The following is a 16,444-nucleotide window of genomic DNA, read 5'->3' on the forward strand; positions in this document are numbered from 1 at the left end:
GAAATATTTCCTTTATTTGGCTATATCTCAAAATCAATATTTCCGAGTTCCGACTGATTTTGCTTAATCGCATCACATATGTGACCGTACAGCACGAATGAGCCGTAAATTCCCTAAATTGTATTCTGAGTTACAGTGTAAAATGTGCATGAAGGTTGTATTCATCGGTACCTCTAGCTGGCGCGACTTCTATCTCACTTTGATAGTCAAACACCAATCAATAATCCTATTGTTGAAGAGGATAATAAGCTTCTACCTTAGTGGCTATAGAATTTTTAATAGCTCTGGTCCTTGTTTGCTTTGGCTAATTCCTGTTCAAGTGGTGGGTTACTAGGCATTGTATTTTGTATAGGTATGTATAACCAACAATTAACAATGAGAGAACTTTCTTGAACCTCGTTGACTTGGGGATGATTTGAAATGACCGCCAATTATGAATGTTTGATATTTATTGCCAGCAATGTGGAAAAAGAGACATATGTAGAAAAAAGCTATCAAATTATCAAAAATCCACTGAACATTTTCTTATTTCACAAATTAATTCATGCGATTCCAGAAAACTGGAAAAAAGGGGTCAGGAGTAATTCTATGTCCACCTGTAAAGAAAAATCGTCCACTATTTTTGAATTTCAGAATAAGCAATTTAAACATATATCCATCCTTGAAACGAAAGACATTTATAGTATGTTAAATACTGATCTGGAGAAACCTGTGTGTATTCAGTATTGGGAAAAACATGGCGTGTATGAAAGAGTGTGGGAAAAGGTATTTCGATTTAAAATTCGAAACAGAATTGAAAATAGATTGAGGCAATTCCAATTTAATGTGTTATACAATCTTATTCCATGTAAAAGGAATTTGTATTTATGGAAACTTAGTAATTCAGATACATGTGATTTTTGTAATAGTACAGATAATTTGGAACATTTCTTTATGTGTTCAAAGAACAACATATTCTGGATTAAATTTTCAAATTTTATTTGTCAAATGGAAAATTGCAACTTGTTTAAAATAAACCTGGAAAACATTTTATGTGGGTGGGATATTGAAAGTAATGAAAAACATTTAGCTAATATTTTAATTGTTTTGGGGTGTTTTGCTATTTACAAATCTATAATATATAATGATACTGGAAAATCTATACCTATATTGATGTTATTTATTCAGGAAATAAAAAGAATTTATCAAATAATGTTGAATACAAAACGAAAACTGAGAATAAATATAGACAAAGAAAAATGGAATTACTGCAAAATATACTGGAATATTAAGTGATAACATTATATTTATACCATAATGGTACGAAGAAAGAAAAAGAGAAAGAAAGAATATAGAAAATTTCATAAATAATGGCGTAAGCTAGACAATTTATTTGTCAAAGATAAAAAATAAATAAAAAAAAAGAATCGACATTGATTCAAATGGTTGGCAGTACGGTAAAGTGTACTGGAATGTTATGTAAACTTGTCTTAAATTATGAGGTTCTAATATGTATAGGCCTGTAAAATGATAACATGATGTATTGAACATGAAATCCCAATCAAAAAACATTGTATGATAATAATCATGTAGACCTATGTATGATACAATAATAAGATGTATGATATGACATGTGAATTAATATGAGTAATGCCAAATCAAGTGAAACATGATATTATGTAATAATTATGAGATAATAATGATATGGAAAAGAGATAATAACAATGAAATAACGGCATTTTTCCTCACCTCTTTGAGGTTAAAGATAAAATAAAAACTCAGTGGTCTGGGTTTCAAGTCCTCGCACAAGTAGGTATGCCTAGGCTTATCTGCCTATGCGTGTTATGGTTCTCTTGTAACTTCATATATATTATATTGTGCTAGTGTGTGATGCATGGTTTTCTTTCCCCTGTATCTATAGGTTTTTTAACCACTAATTATAAACCTGACATTTTTGTGGCGATTTTGGCATAGTGTTTTTCTAAATCATTTTTGTCACAAACGTTGCCACAGAATGGCCCTAAATGCTAAAAAGTTGCTGTCGATCTTTACTAACGATTTATTTTGAAAATGCTATTAAAGCAGAAAAGCAGTGTCGCAACTATTTTACTATTTTGTTTAACTACTTCTTGTAATAACATATCGAAAAAACATTAAAGCGAAAAAATCCAGGAATTCGATAACTGTAATCAAGCTCATTCCACAAAGCAAACCAACTGTTCCACCGACATCACCTATTGAAATCAAATAAAGGACAATATATTATATTATTACTTATAATAATTATATTATAAACTTAAACTTATTTTGCTTATTTTATTCATATTATTATCACATTTCAGCCTTTACAGTTTTTATATTTAACTGTAATTAGCCGTTTTCAACTGTAATATGACAGAAGGAAATTCTATTTAAATATGTATCAAACGTAAAACTACAGCTTTATCGGAAATGTCAATTAAATTGTAGCGTTTAACATGTTTGAAGGTATAATACTAAAATATGTTTGTGTTGAAATCAGGAGCATTCTGTAAAAACGGAAATTTGCTATTAGCCTAGATAACTAGCTGCCAGCAATTTTTTTACGGACGTCCAAACAATCTACTTTGAGGAAATGCTTAACCCTAACACCCATAAATACCACAAAATACCTCGATGATAACCACTGTGCGCGTGCGTGAATCCCAGGGTCTGCGATGACGTAATAACCCTAAGTGCTATATGCTCACGGAATCGCTGCCTGGGGCAGCGTAACCCGTCTTTTTTGTTCATCTTCTCTCCTTTTTCGTTTGTTCTTTAACTTCCGATAGCAAAAAGCAGGGGGTAGAGTTAGGGTTAATCTGAACACTGAGGCTGGCAACGCTTCTGTACTTACTTCCCAGATTAGCTAAGGTATATGCCGGAAACTGCTTTACGTTCGTGTAGCTAAGCTCTTCGTAATAGAGTTTCATTCGAAGGAGATTTTCCCTGAAATTAAAATTATACATATTTAATATTTAATGTGGTAAGTTTTCAGCATGAATTTGTTTATGAATCAACAAAAGCCAACCTATTTACACGAGGTTACAATTACAAAAATAACAACAAACCAAAAAAATTACAATAGCTTTGTTATTGTACGAGTATGCTCCCTATAAAATGAGCTGTTAATTTATAAAATAAATATTTCTTACAAAATACCTTTGTGAAGTCCTATCCGGGTACTCTGGATATATTTCTTTTAGTTGTAATGATGCTGGTAGTCCAGGCCAATAGCTAACCGATAATCGCCCTTCGTAAGTTTCTGATGAACACGGTATGTTGCAATTACAGTTGTTCATCTTGGTAAACTGTTCTGTGAGGATAATTGTAACATATCGTTAATAGATGGAGTAATTCATATCATTGCCGTATTATTAAGGTTAAATCTTACATGTTTTGGTTGTACAGAGATAAAGATCCCAACTTGCTCCGGTATAAAATAAACGTAGGAATTATTTAGTGTGAAGTGTGGTATGGGAGACGGTTTGGGGAGGTATCACCACTACCCCCCCCCCCCCCTCCCCACAAACAATGGACAATCAAGGCTAAACTATGGTTTTGAATTGACCGTGTTAGTACGCATATCTATCGCGCAAGTCTTAAAATGCACAATAAATGCATTCTAATGCATACATGGGGAAGATATGCATAATATTAACATGCATTTTAGCGAGGAACGGTATTATTAGGAGATACATACTTTCTTGCGGAATCGTACAATTAAACATTTCTTCAGGCCCGCATTCTGTTTCAGACGACTCTGAATAAAAATGATAAAAATAAAATGGTCATACCGAAATCATATACCTAGCTGACACAAATAGTTTAGAAGCTCAATAAGCCTATAAGTATGAGCCATCATTATGCTATAGGCTCGTATATGGTTCAAAATCAAGTATTTTTGGACCCCTGTTTGCCTACTATTACCGTTTGGGTAGCGATAGTCTCTGCATCCACACAATCCGGTTACATGATCAACTTTGCATTCATGAAGACAAAGTGGTACTGTGTACACTTTCGAATACTTCAATCCCTCATCGGTGCAATTTGACGAGTACGGTAGTGGTACAGATGTTGACTACATTAGAAAGGAGAGTGTATAGAATTATTTCAAAAGTATATTATAATGTTTTACTCATTATCGCAACATATAAAAAGTTAGTTATTACTAAAATAAGTATCATCATCATTATCATCATCATTATCATCATCATCATCATCATCATCATCATCATCACATCACCATCTTTATCATAATCGTAGTCACGGTCATTGTCGTTGTAATCAATTCCCGCATCAACTTCAACTTCATTATCGTATAAACTTCTTGTCTTAGTCATCATCATAATGATACCTAAGACGGAGTTTTAGTTCAGAGTTACGTCCGTTTGTCAGATAAGCTTATTAAATCATTCAGTGGTATAGATTTCTTTTTGACATGGGGATTGCGTTGGAAATTTTAGCGAATCCATCACCTTTTGGTGACGGAATAGGTTTATGGTATTAATGCGCGCAAAGCGAGCGAAAATGTTGCCTTATTGAAGCTAAAGTGGTGAAATATGATGCAAAGTATAACAAATTCGCGAGAAGAGCGCAAAAAATTGCACTTTGTGGGCTAAAATGGCCAAAATTGAGGTTAATTTGGTCAGAAACTCACATGCAGGCATCAACATTGGGTTATGATTGTATCCCCCGCGAAGTAGCAGATCACCAGTCTGTCGAACTCCACCATTAGTCTACGGCTCAGACCCACCGGCTATACTCGACTTGTAATACGACAGCTCACTGACTGGACTCGACAATGACAAATCATGATGTCTAACATGTATAAAAATCTCTTGAATCGTTTTACCTTGATGTGTTTAATGCCAACAAGTGTTTCGAATCCTGGAGAAACCGCAAATCCGACCTCTTTCATCAAAGGGCGTTCCCCATGCGGATGCAACACTACCTGTACATGGACAATGTTCTGGTCAGAAGTTTAGGACTGGTTTTTTTAAAGCTCGGGTTGGGGCAAGACTTTGTGAGCCAGCAGGATAACATAATCTATATTATTATTTTTTATTGTGACACTGCCCTGAGTGCATTTATTACATTTAAAACATTGTACCATACGATTGTTTAATGTCAAAAAATGTAAAGAGGAAAAGAAGAAGATAATAAGTAAGATAATAAATATAGAAAAACTCGTTTTACTCATTGACCCATCCGTGGATAAGAAAACCTGCATGTTTTTGTGTGGTCACCTAATATTAATGGCAGACCAAAAACTCCAGGAAAACCTCAAGTTGTGAAGTAAAAATGAAACTGTCGTCTCAGGCAGAGATAACGTAACGGATCCTAAAACGAAACAAAACGATTCATTGCTCCATCAATACAAACCTTAATTCCAGCTCCCTGAAACTCCCCTAGTATGTAATCATCCTGCTTTATATCCAATGTTAGCGTCAGACCATTATCAATACCTGGCTTGTTGACGACAAGGGCATCTTCCACGTTTGAGGGATTATTAAATGTATAGCAAACCCCAAGATCTGTTATCATTGTAGTGAAATTCTGATGTCCACATTTCTCGACACCGTTCCATACACATTCCTTAATCATTTCTTCCGAAGTATACGCTCCGAGTGGCGATAAGGCTATATCCGTTATATTCGGCAAATCCCCATAAGCTACATCAATACCTATATAAAACGCCGTCCAATTGAATTCATTTCGGTCTTCTTGATCCAAAGCATAAATCCGTGATAACATGTCAATAGTAGCCTTAACAGACTTGTTTCTGCTCCATTGATTTAAATTGCAGAAGGTCATAGCAGGAAAGGTCATGCTCTCGTTGTATTCAATAGTAACTTTTGTGGAAATGTTAAATTTTTGGTATTGCCGGAAATATCTATAAATAGACACGCCTCCCCAGATTATGGATGTGAGAGCTACCAGTATCCAAAATAATCTGCAAAACAAAATACACATTCAAACGTTATTTAAAATCATTTTTCAGCTAATTGTGACCTCGATCCCTTTTAAACAAATGAATTGACAATAGTTGGATAATTAACTTAATGTGGCATGAGTAGATCAGAAGCATGAAACAAAAGAAGTGGTCTTGGGCTGGTCACCTAGTTAGAACATATGATGGACGATATTGACCAAACTGGTTACAAAATGTAGAAATGGTACTAGGCATCCAGGAAGACAGAAAGTTAGATGGAGGGATGAAATTACAAAATATCTTGATGTAACGTGGATGATGTGTCGACGATGATGATGACATTGTCATATTAGTGTTACAAAATGGACACACCAACATGGAATGAAACAAAAAATCCCGGGCTGTAAAAGTTATATCGGATCCCAACTATCCCAGCAAACACAAAATATTGTTAAAACGTTACAAACATAATTATTATAGATGCGTTTTTTTGTTGTTGTTTGGTTGTTTTTTTGTCAAAAAGTTTCAATAACATTGGGCATTTCGTGATCCACAGCATCATCCGTCCACTTTTCTCAATACCACTGGAAACCTCTGGCTACATAATGTTTATGTACAAACAATTTCTCGCAGGTTAATTCGTTTAGCAAAAATATTGTGAAATTTGAATTACGTTCTGGTACGGAATAACAACACATTGTCTACGGAGCAGTGTAATACAGATAATCAGGCATAACTTGCAAACGCAAAATCGGAATCAAGTGAGATTTTGGGGAAAAGTTATTTTCGTGGATATCTACTGACAAATGTCGTAAACAGGCGATGCTAGGATCACGAATTCACTCCTATAAGTGTCGGGGTTATATAAAGGTCATTAAAACATTTTAACGTTTTATGAAAAAAAAATACTACAACAACATTTTTAATATGTTGTCAAAATGTTATTGCAAAATATGTTTTGGCAAATATCAGGATGAAAAATGGTATAACACCCACCTTCGAATAACATGGATCTTCTCTCCTGTCACGTATTGTATTCCATGTAGTGTGGTTGAATCGCCAAATGTTTGAACTTGGTGAATAAAATCTACACGTACACTGGGCTTTTCTTGATTCACAGTAGATCCGTATCTCTCCTCAGCCATTACTAGACTTTAATAAATTGACTACCACATTCAATGAAATTACCCGTTTCTATAAACAAAAAAGGTATAATTTAAAGTTTTAACTCAAACTGTCGCGTATGTCCTTTTTGGTCTCTCAAATTAGACATTTAGTTAATTCAATTTGGTGACCACTCTCTGGCTAGTAAGGTTTGACGATTGATTCGACTTCTATGGACCATTCAGAAAAAAATAGCCTCCATGTCCCTCGCGAAAATCCCGGCATTTTTAGCTAGAGGCCAAAATCCAAAATGGCCGCCGCCACCATTTTGAAAATTTAAGTTTTGAACCAGAGTACCTATAATCATGCACAAAGACACTTTTTCGGATATGTCGAGTACAAGGATTCCTATTCTGACATTAGTTTGACATTACGGCATCATTTTCACCCAGAAATCCAAGATGGTGGCTAGCACCATCTTGAAAAAAATTAGTTTTGAACCAGCAGTCCCAACCCCAGACGGCGCCTTATCTGGGGTTTGGACTGCCATATCTGAGTTTACGTTTCTTATCTGGGGTTAAAGCGCCTTATCTTGGGTTTAGATGCCTTATCTGAGGTTTACGACCCTTATCTGGGGTTAACGACCCTTATCTAGCCAGAGAGTGGTCACCAAATTGAAGTTTTTGACCAAACTAATTGAATTTCATTCGGATATTGTTTTGATATGCAATACGATTACGGATGAACCAACAACACTGGGGGTAACTTGTTTCCAATAGTTTATTTCTTACATTTACGTCTTTTGACATAATTATTCAACATTATTTTAAAACCTCTTTCCGATTGTCTGCGCATCTATAACGAATTTGAGATCCGTCGTGTCAGTAGACATATTAGAGACAATGCGATTTCCGAACGTAGACGTCGGACGTACGTTGATCTATTCAAAACCACTCTCCTGTATCGAAGCGAGGTCACGTATTCAGCTATTTTTGAAGATATTCCACGTGCGAAATCGACGTAGATACTTCGTTGAAAATGCACAAAATTTGTCCATTTCACAATATATTAAAGACAGTCAAAGATAATGAACATATGAAGGAAAGTCTAATTATTATTATGATCCTTTTTGTTTGTAACAAATCATTATAATAAAGGTACAGCGATGTGTTAAAAATTGACTAAATTTAAACGCAATATTCACACGCAGAGATTGCCCATTGAAATGTGTGTGATACTTTGCGTTTAAAAAATTACATTGCGATTTTCCATTTTGGATCCAACGTAGAATAAAAAACGCAGATGCTACGTTGAAATATGCTGATTTTACCTCATGTCTAAGTCCATGCAACGCGCCCAATTTTCAGGACGAAAAAGTCTCATTTTGAAAGTAAAGTTATGATGTATGTATGTAGTGATCTTTAATTACCAAAATATATGTTTTGGGGCAACTATAATATTTGGGGAGCACAAAAAACAATTAGGTTTAATCAGCATGTAGGTCAAAATTTTAATCAAAATCAAAAGCGGTCTGTTTGAATTTATGCAGAGACTCAGCTCACTGCTATTTTTTCATCACTATGCCCTCTATCGACCTAAGTTAGAAGCTGTTAGATTAGATCAAATATTATAGTCTTTATTCTGGCTTTCTTGTTCTCCTTCGTGACGAATGAGCGCAATCCAGTCTGGAACCGAGACTAGCAATATTCAACACCGTATTAACGTACGCGAAAACGTACGCGAAAACGTACGTGCTACGTGCTGCGTTTGGAAAATCGCAATGTCTCTATTATTTTTTGCCTGCTATTTTAATCCTATAACATGTATAAGATCTATTTTAACTGAGTGTAAATACTTACTTAAATAACCGGTTTTGTCTAGTCCTATTTCAAGTGAACAACTTGCGCCCGCGATAACCACAAAAAGGAATCTTGGTGTTGAAGATAGTAATGGCATCACATCAACACAGGATCACTATTAACGTTTCTTTTTCAACAGCTTAATAAACTTCTATTAAGAGACATGTGCTAGCTTGTGCTATAGTGTATTTTTCGTCCTAATTGGAACTGCTATTAATGACCCAAAACGTGCGTAAAATAATTCCACTTACCAGGAGATAAGTGCCGTGCTGTAATGGTTGAAGCAAACACGTAAATGAGACCCACGACACTTTTTGTATTTTGTCAATCCGTTAATACCCTTTTACACACATGATTCACTTATATTTTTGCTATTCAAATGAATTTGTTGTCATAGCAACGAGATTGATTATTGGTTTAATGTCAAAGCAATTAGTGCGCTATCTGTATGATCTTGATCCGAAATATACTTGGTCATTTTAATGATGAAACACTAATATACCGTTAAAGCATCAAGGACACGCAACCAATTCCAATTTTTAAATATCAGGGACTCGTCGATTATTTCTTAGCCAGTAGCCACAGCCCGTAGCCAAGTTAGCTCAATCGGTACGTAATGGAACGAGATCGGGCTACCGATGTGTCTCGTTGAAATATTAAGCTGCTTTGAAATTTCCCTGGAAAACTAATTTACTGCTACTGAATTGTCGCGGGCTACCCGTACGATACTCGGATAGCTGATCCTGACTGCGATGGTTATTCTTTATGTATTAGGGTACTGCGTCCCTGAATGAGAATAATGGTTAATGGTGTGTCTTGGGCTATACAGAACGGTCAGCGGCTTTCTGTAAAGCGTAATGATTTTATGTAATTGCCCTGTATAAATATGTAGCCTTTTTGTTTAATTTTTAAAAAGGCATCTCTATAATCTATTATAAATCATGCTGTTTGGCGAATTGGTAAGGCTAAAATCTTTTATAATCTACATTATTTAGGGGAAAAGTTTTGCGATGCGAAGAATAGGGTTGTAAGCACCTCAATAAAACGTCGAATTTTATTTTAGTTTACGTTCAGGGGGTCAAAATAAGTTAATTAAAGTTTCAAAAGCATTGAAAGCACTGAAAACACCACGCGGGCCAATTCATCTTCAATAAGGTTGTAATATTTTTCACTCGCAGATCATTTTTTGTCTTATATCCGGTCACTCATACAAGAGCAGGCGAGCAGCTAACCAGTAATCAATGTTTGTTTATTCAATTTTATGGTGAATGTTGGCCAAACATCTTGAGCTTATTACAGTGGCCATCATCTTATTTATATAATGATGACAATGATACACAGTGTCATCGCCCCGATATCTTCATGGCAGAAATGGTCATGATGGTAGATCGAAAGGACTTGTTTCAACAGCCACGCATGGCCACTTTGTTCCGACCTGTTTTTATAGTTTTGAGACGCATAATGGGCAGAGGGATATCCGACTAAGGCTATTGAAAATAGTCTCGTACGCTACTCCAATATGAAGAGAATTACTATACCGTCCTTGACCCCTTAGAGTTCTCAAGAAAACGAAGATGGAGCTTGATGTTCATGGCGAGAGACCTTGGAATTAATCTAGCCCTAAACTAGAACTAGACGAATCCAACGAGCCAAGTCATGGTCAGGATTTGGTCGGCCATATATGGGTACCCGCATGCACCAAACAGGTGTTGTGAGTACCCAATTGGGTGGATTAAACCAGCTTAAAATTCAATGTTATATTCTTTTGTGTTGTAAACTGTCATCATTCTTTTGTCTACGTATTACACGGGTGATAGAATGCAGTATATAATACCCTTCAAGGCCGCATCATCCCACATTTTAGGTGGGATAGTTGGGTACCCTAATGGCTGCCATTGAGGAGCAGGAATGCGTGAAATTGGATTCGTCTATACCAGAAAAACAGCACCCGATCTTACCGCACTGTTTTTTCATATGATGATCCAAACTATACGCTTTCCATACATAGAGGGACGGACACATAAATGCCCCTTGACTTCAACGCCTACTACTTCTACTTCTACGCTGGTTCTCGTCAAAGCCTGTTCAGCATATGGACGAGGGTGCTGCCGACGAACGTCGGAGTGGTGCAGGTGTAAAATATGTACATGCCTACGAGTACAACCAGCGGTATTTTAGACGGCAGATAGTAGTTGCAGATGTAGCAATGGCACCATAATATTGCTCTTCCAATAATACATTTTGAAGTACATTATAACATGTAATTGGTTAATTTATATTTGTAATCTACCCCAAGTCTACCACTTCGTTTAACCAAAATATTCGCTAATGTTGCCAATATTATTGTATCGTTAATCATGACTTTCATCGCTAATATCTACGCTCAATCTGTTATAATATATAAGTGTAGCTGCACTTGTACTCATATTTTGGTGCCTACAAGTATATAGCTATAGACATCTACCACCAGGTCCATGGGGCTGGCCACTTGTTGGATATCTACCTAATCTTGCCATTTCGGCATATCGTACCGGACTACCACCGGCTCAACTACTCAATTCATTGGCCAAAAGGTACGGTCAGGTATTCAGCATAAACATTGCTGGGAAGTTGGTTGTTGTCTCATTTCATGTACATATCCTTAAAACTTTTGAATACATGCTTTCTTGAAATGTTTTCAGCTTTGACAGCCAGTTGCCATGGCAATTGCCATGAGCATGAAAGTTAGTCTTAAAAACACAGTGGTCAATCTGTCATCTTAATCAGCTGGACTTCACTTGGGGTCACCATACTATATGCCCTCTGGCAATTCCAGCCCTGAAACTCACTCCCATGCCCAGCTGACCTCCAGAGCACCAGGAATGTGTTGACATGCAAAAGGTCAAACATCAGCAGGTGCCGAGGTAGATACGATCAAATTATGAAATCCAATATCAGAAAATGAAACCAGTGAAACAAAATTAATTAAGGGTAATTTTGCTCAAGTACTTTAAGGACCCGTCGACGAAATGTTAAACAACTTTAAAGATGTATTCAAGCTTACAATGCTCCCAATTTAACCGACAAACCAATCCCTCGTCTCAGGAAGGAGCTCGATTATGATGGAGTTAGGTAAATGACAGTAATGCACAAAGCAGAAGTAAACATGTTCCTATCATTTTAATTGAGACGTATGTTGTGTTAAAATATTTTTCAAAAAACGTTACTTTTCAACAACAAAAAAGCGTTTATGTCGAGTTATTAAAAGATCAGAACAACGCTTAGAAACTTTCCATATAAAAATATGTTTCAAATCATTGCCAAAATCTTATTGTAAAATATTGTTTGCAAAAATTATGTTACATGTTTTGAGGCAACCTTTGCAACTTGAACAAAGAAAGAAACAAAGCTAGGAAACAAACATTCCTGCAAATTTCATTCTTAATCCGTGTACCAATCGCTCACGTTGCAAAGGTAATATCGACTGACACAACCCTGATTATAGCAACGACAAAACGTCAACACAAAAAAATACAATTTATAAAGGAATACAATCACTTTATTCGTATATTTACAGGTTTTTGAATAAAAATTGTACCACCGCTGTTAGGTCGACCAACTTTTCAACACACGGACAGCTTAGGCCTAATAAAGACTCCAAATGCAGAAGATAAGCTTAAACAAAATAATATATCTCAGCATTTGAGAATGCAACGGAGAATGAAGACGGAGGGAAATCGGGAACTCCCGTACGGCGGTCACTTTGCGGTTGGTAGCAAATTATGACATTCCAAGACCAAAATTACAAAAACAAATTTAAAAATCACATGTTCGTCATGTTATGTTATGAAGCCGGTAGCTGTAAAAGACAGAAAACAGAAATGACAGAAATTACAGAAAAGACAGAAAAGTTTGGAGTTATGAATTAGAGAGTAGTTATTGATAGTAATGAATGCAAATGAGTGACAATGAGTCGAAATGAATCCATACACTTTATGTGGTCCTCTGTATTAATGTAACACTCCCTCATTTCAAATATTTAGTTTTGGTTTCTCTTTTGTTCAGAAACCAAAAATCAAGGGATTAAAAAGTAGAGCTGATCTGGTCTGCATTCATAACACTATTATGCTGCGAGGACACAGTATAGGGTATATAACCAGAAGTATACAATAGCCTATTGTGCTAACATAATTATTATCATGATTGATATCGGAAATCTATCCCGCGGACGACAGTTGATGCTTCCAAATGCAGAAACCAAAACTATATATTTGAAATGAGGGATTGTCACAAAAGTCTGGACTGTGCCTCAAAGCCAGAAAGCCTTGACCAGCTGCAGGACCTGCTGATACACAGCAGGTTCATTTTGCATACCTGCATATTTTTAGAGTTTCTTAGTGGCGAGTATAAGCTACTTTATTTGAAGTGCATGTGACGTTGGCGAGAACTTTGTGGCGGTGGAGTACATGGAGAGGGGTGGATGCTGATCCCCACAGATCATCACAATTAGATTTTATTAGCTTTTACTATTTATATGGCACAACAAATTGTGATAAAGCTGGAGACACAATTGAAGACTTTATATCCATTCCAAAAATAAGCAAAGTTCACAAGTTACCCACAATTAGATGAAAACAATTTAATAAAAAAAAGTCTAGGCTGGCTGCACTGAAAAGCTGCCCCTTTTCCCCTGATGCCCCCTCCCCCCGTTGGCCATGACACTGTTGATCTGAGTACATGAAATGATGAAATTAATCCTTGCACGGACATGGCAGGTAAGGAGGCAATCATGAAGCTGAAAATAAGGGTGGCACTGTTAAGGTGCCTATAGCTCAAAAATTTGTTTAATTAAAGAAACTAAATTTTATCACATTCACCAAGTTTGATGGCAATCCAACAATCTATACTCGGATGACCTTGACCATTATTTGCACCCGATGGTGATCGCATCCACCAAGTTTGATTGCAATCCAACAATCTAAAGTCTAGGTTTACCTTGACATGACCTTGACAATTTTCGGCACCCGATGGTAGTCTTATCCACCAAGTTTGATGGCAATCCAGCAAACATTCAATTAATGGGAACATTGCACCTTTATACATTAACTCCCAACATTTTAACTCGTACAGCTTCTTGACAACTCTCTAATTCATAACTCCAAACTTTTCTGTCTTTTCTGTCATTTCTGTCATTTATTTTTTCTGTCTTTTACAGCTACCAGTTATGAAGCGATTCCAATTCACTAATAGAACTTGAAAGTCACACATCTCATAAAATCGCTTTTAAATAGTTTGTTAAAATTTGACTTGTTTTTTGGGGTTTTTTTCAGTTTCTGGGAGTCCATTTTTCAGAAAAGACTTAATTGTTACCTTTGGCACATCAATGCATCTGAATCATACTGCAGTTACTGTCCGGTTTTTTTATACATAATACACAGTGCTCTTTCCCATTGACGCGTGACCTCTACAAATAGCCTACGTAAAAAGTATGGGGATATGCCTAGTTAACGTCGCTGTGTGAAAAATAACCGGCCAATATTAAAAGTACTCTTCTAAAGTTCTAGAAAATATAGTTTTGTAACATGTCCTAAATTTTTAGCTAATTTAGATGTTTGGAAATATTCGCACTTGAGCTGTTTTCAATGAGTGTTATCTTGGTTTAATAGCTTTTAATGGGGTTTAAGTCCTGCAAATGTCGAATTGAATTCTACTGTAGACATGACTGCATCATGTTCAATATAATAGGGGTGGATGGTAATGATGGGTGCTGTCAATCACACTCTCATATCTGTCAATTCGCTGTTGTAATGACGTAATAATCGGATTAACTACCATAGCAATAGGGTAAAACAGTTTTTGAATGTATCGCTCTGCACTACAAGTAGGTTGTACTCATCACCTGATCTCGTGAGTGGGTTGGTTCAATATTTGATCGAAATGTTGTTGAAACAGCGGCCAATGTTATACATCTAATCAGCTAGTAGAACAAGCCGGTGTGCATGAATGCGTCTCCCTAACGCCGTTCAAACCCTGCACTGCATACAAAAGCATGTACACTATCAAAACGTGAATCATACGTTGGAACGTGTGAATGCCATCGCCGTTGGCCGTTCAAGGTTCCGTTTCACGTGTAAATCGCAAACTCTCAAATACCGCCAATGCGACGCGCCGATTGGGCATGGGCTAATGTGTATCTGTTTAATTCATTACAGGTCGTCGCATGTGTGGCGGAGACTACATCACCAAGATGGAGCTATACATCTTCTTCACGCACCTTCTCCATCAGTTCACATTCAAGAAACTAGACGATTCGCCTCCTCTTTCACTGGACGGTGTCAATAGTTTTCTTCATTGTCCAACACCATTCTTAGTGAAAGTTATTGCTCGTGACTGACGCACGTTATGATTAATAAGCTCATTTATTGATATAGAAAAGAAACCAGGTTTACCAAAAAAGTATAATACATATGCAGAAATATGTGTACTGAAAAGTTGTTGATTTATTCCCCGAGTCGTTTTTAGAGGCTATGTTATCTCCATGTAGCAAACATAGACGGTTTCCTCTGTTATAATTATGCCACATTTTGTGCATTGTGTCATAATTGACAACATTTAATATATAATAAGTTAATTCGTAGCTTTGAAAAATAATTTTCTGGTGTGTACTGTAAATTTGACTAAATTTGTTGTTTATTTTAATGTCGTTGTATAGTTGAGTTACAGCAGTAATGACTGTACCTAGTTGTTACTTTCAAACCACTAAGTATCAGCCCAAAATCATGGCGAAAATTGTTCGCGTTAAGGTAGCTCGTACGGATATTATATACATACTGCAATAGCGAATCAGAATTGTATATATATTTTAAAACTAAAAACAAATCAAAGATAAAAAGTCCCACCTATTTTTAGAGTTTCACCTTATGTATTTCCGTATTTTATAAATTACCTAAATTTGTCCATGTTCTAAATGTTTGGAGGCTGCAGTGTAGTGTGTGCTAGGGTTTCCAACGTTTTAGGAGCAGGTTTATAAGTTCAATTTTCTCGACAGTGTTTTTTAATGTTAAAGTGTTTACTGTTGACAGTATACAAATCCAATAAAAATGAAGATGTTAAACTCACATTTTAGTGACGTTTCACCACTACACTAGTGGTTTCTTCAACTGGCAACTCATCACATCTGACTGCTTCCTTTTCTAGGCAGCAGGAACCGCTATAGAGGGCGTGATGAGTTGGTCAAAGATGTTGTTTAGTGAGTAGGCCCCCTCGTCCTTGTTTAGAGTGTCTTTTCCTTTTCGGCGTATCCAGATGGCTTCTTTCAGCCACCTGGTGGTCTTGTCAGCTGCTCTATCGATGACTTTTGAGTCCTCCCAATTGATGGAATGATTTGTCGAGGCAACATGATCGGTGATAGCTGACTTGTGAATGTCTGTGATAGATATCTTGCGGCTAGCTCGTGTGTAGGGCTTAGTTTCAAATTTCTCCACCTCTTTTTTGGTGTTCTTTGAGGCGAACGCCGAATGGACGGCCGGTTTCTCCGATGTAAGTGCCATCCCCGCAGGGGATTTCATAA

The 16,444-nt window shown here is 36.5% G+C and overlaps 1 protein-coding gene across 1 annotated transcript in view; it reads right to left on the reverse strand.

Annotated features, from left to right (window-relative positions):
* Nucleotides 1-9,062, reverse strand: part of LOC140161104 (acid-sensing ion channel 2-like) — a 31,536-nt gene extending 22,474 nt beyond the window's left edge. The window contains exons 1-5 of the mRNA XM_072184496.1: nt 8,896-9,062; nt 6,929-7,126; nt 5,383-5,953; nt 4,853-4,951; nt 3,928-4,078 (exon numbers count right to left, since the gene is read on the reverse strand). Coding sequence (XP_072040597.1) covers nt 3,928-4,078; nt 4,853-4,951; nt 5,383-5,953; nt 6,929-7,077 — 970 coding nt within the window. The 5' untranslated portion in view covers nt 7,078-7,126; nt 8,896-9,062. The remainder of the gene's footprint in view (nt 1-3,927; nt 4,079-4,852; nt 4,952-5,382; nt 5,954-6,928; nt 7,127-8,895) is intronic.
* Nucleotides 9,063-16,444: the final 7,382 nt, after the last annotated feature.

Source organism: Amphiura filiformis, chromosome 9 (genome assembly GCF_039555335.1).
Source record: "Amphiura filiformis chromosome 9, Afil_fr2py, whole genome shotgun sequence".
NCBI classification, from domain to species: domain Eukaryota; kingdom Metazoa; phylum Echinodermata; class Ophiuroidea; order Amphilepidida; family Amphiuridae; genus Amphiura; species Amphiura filiformis.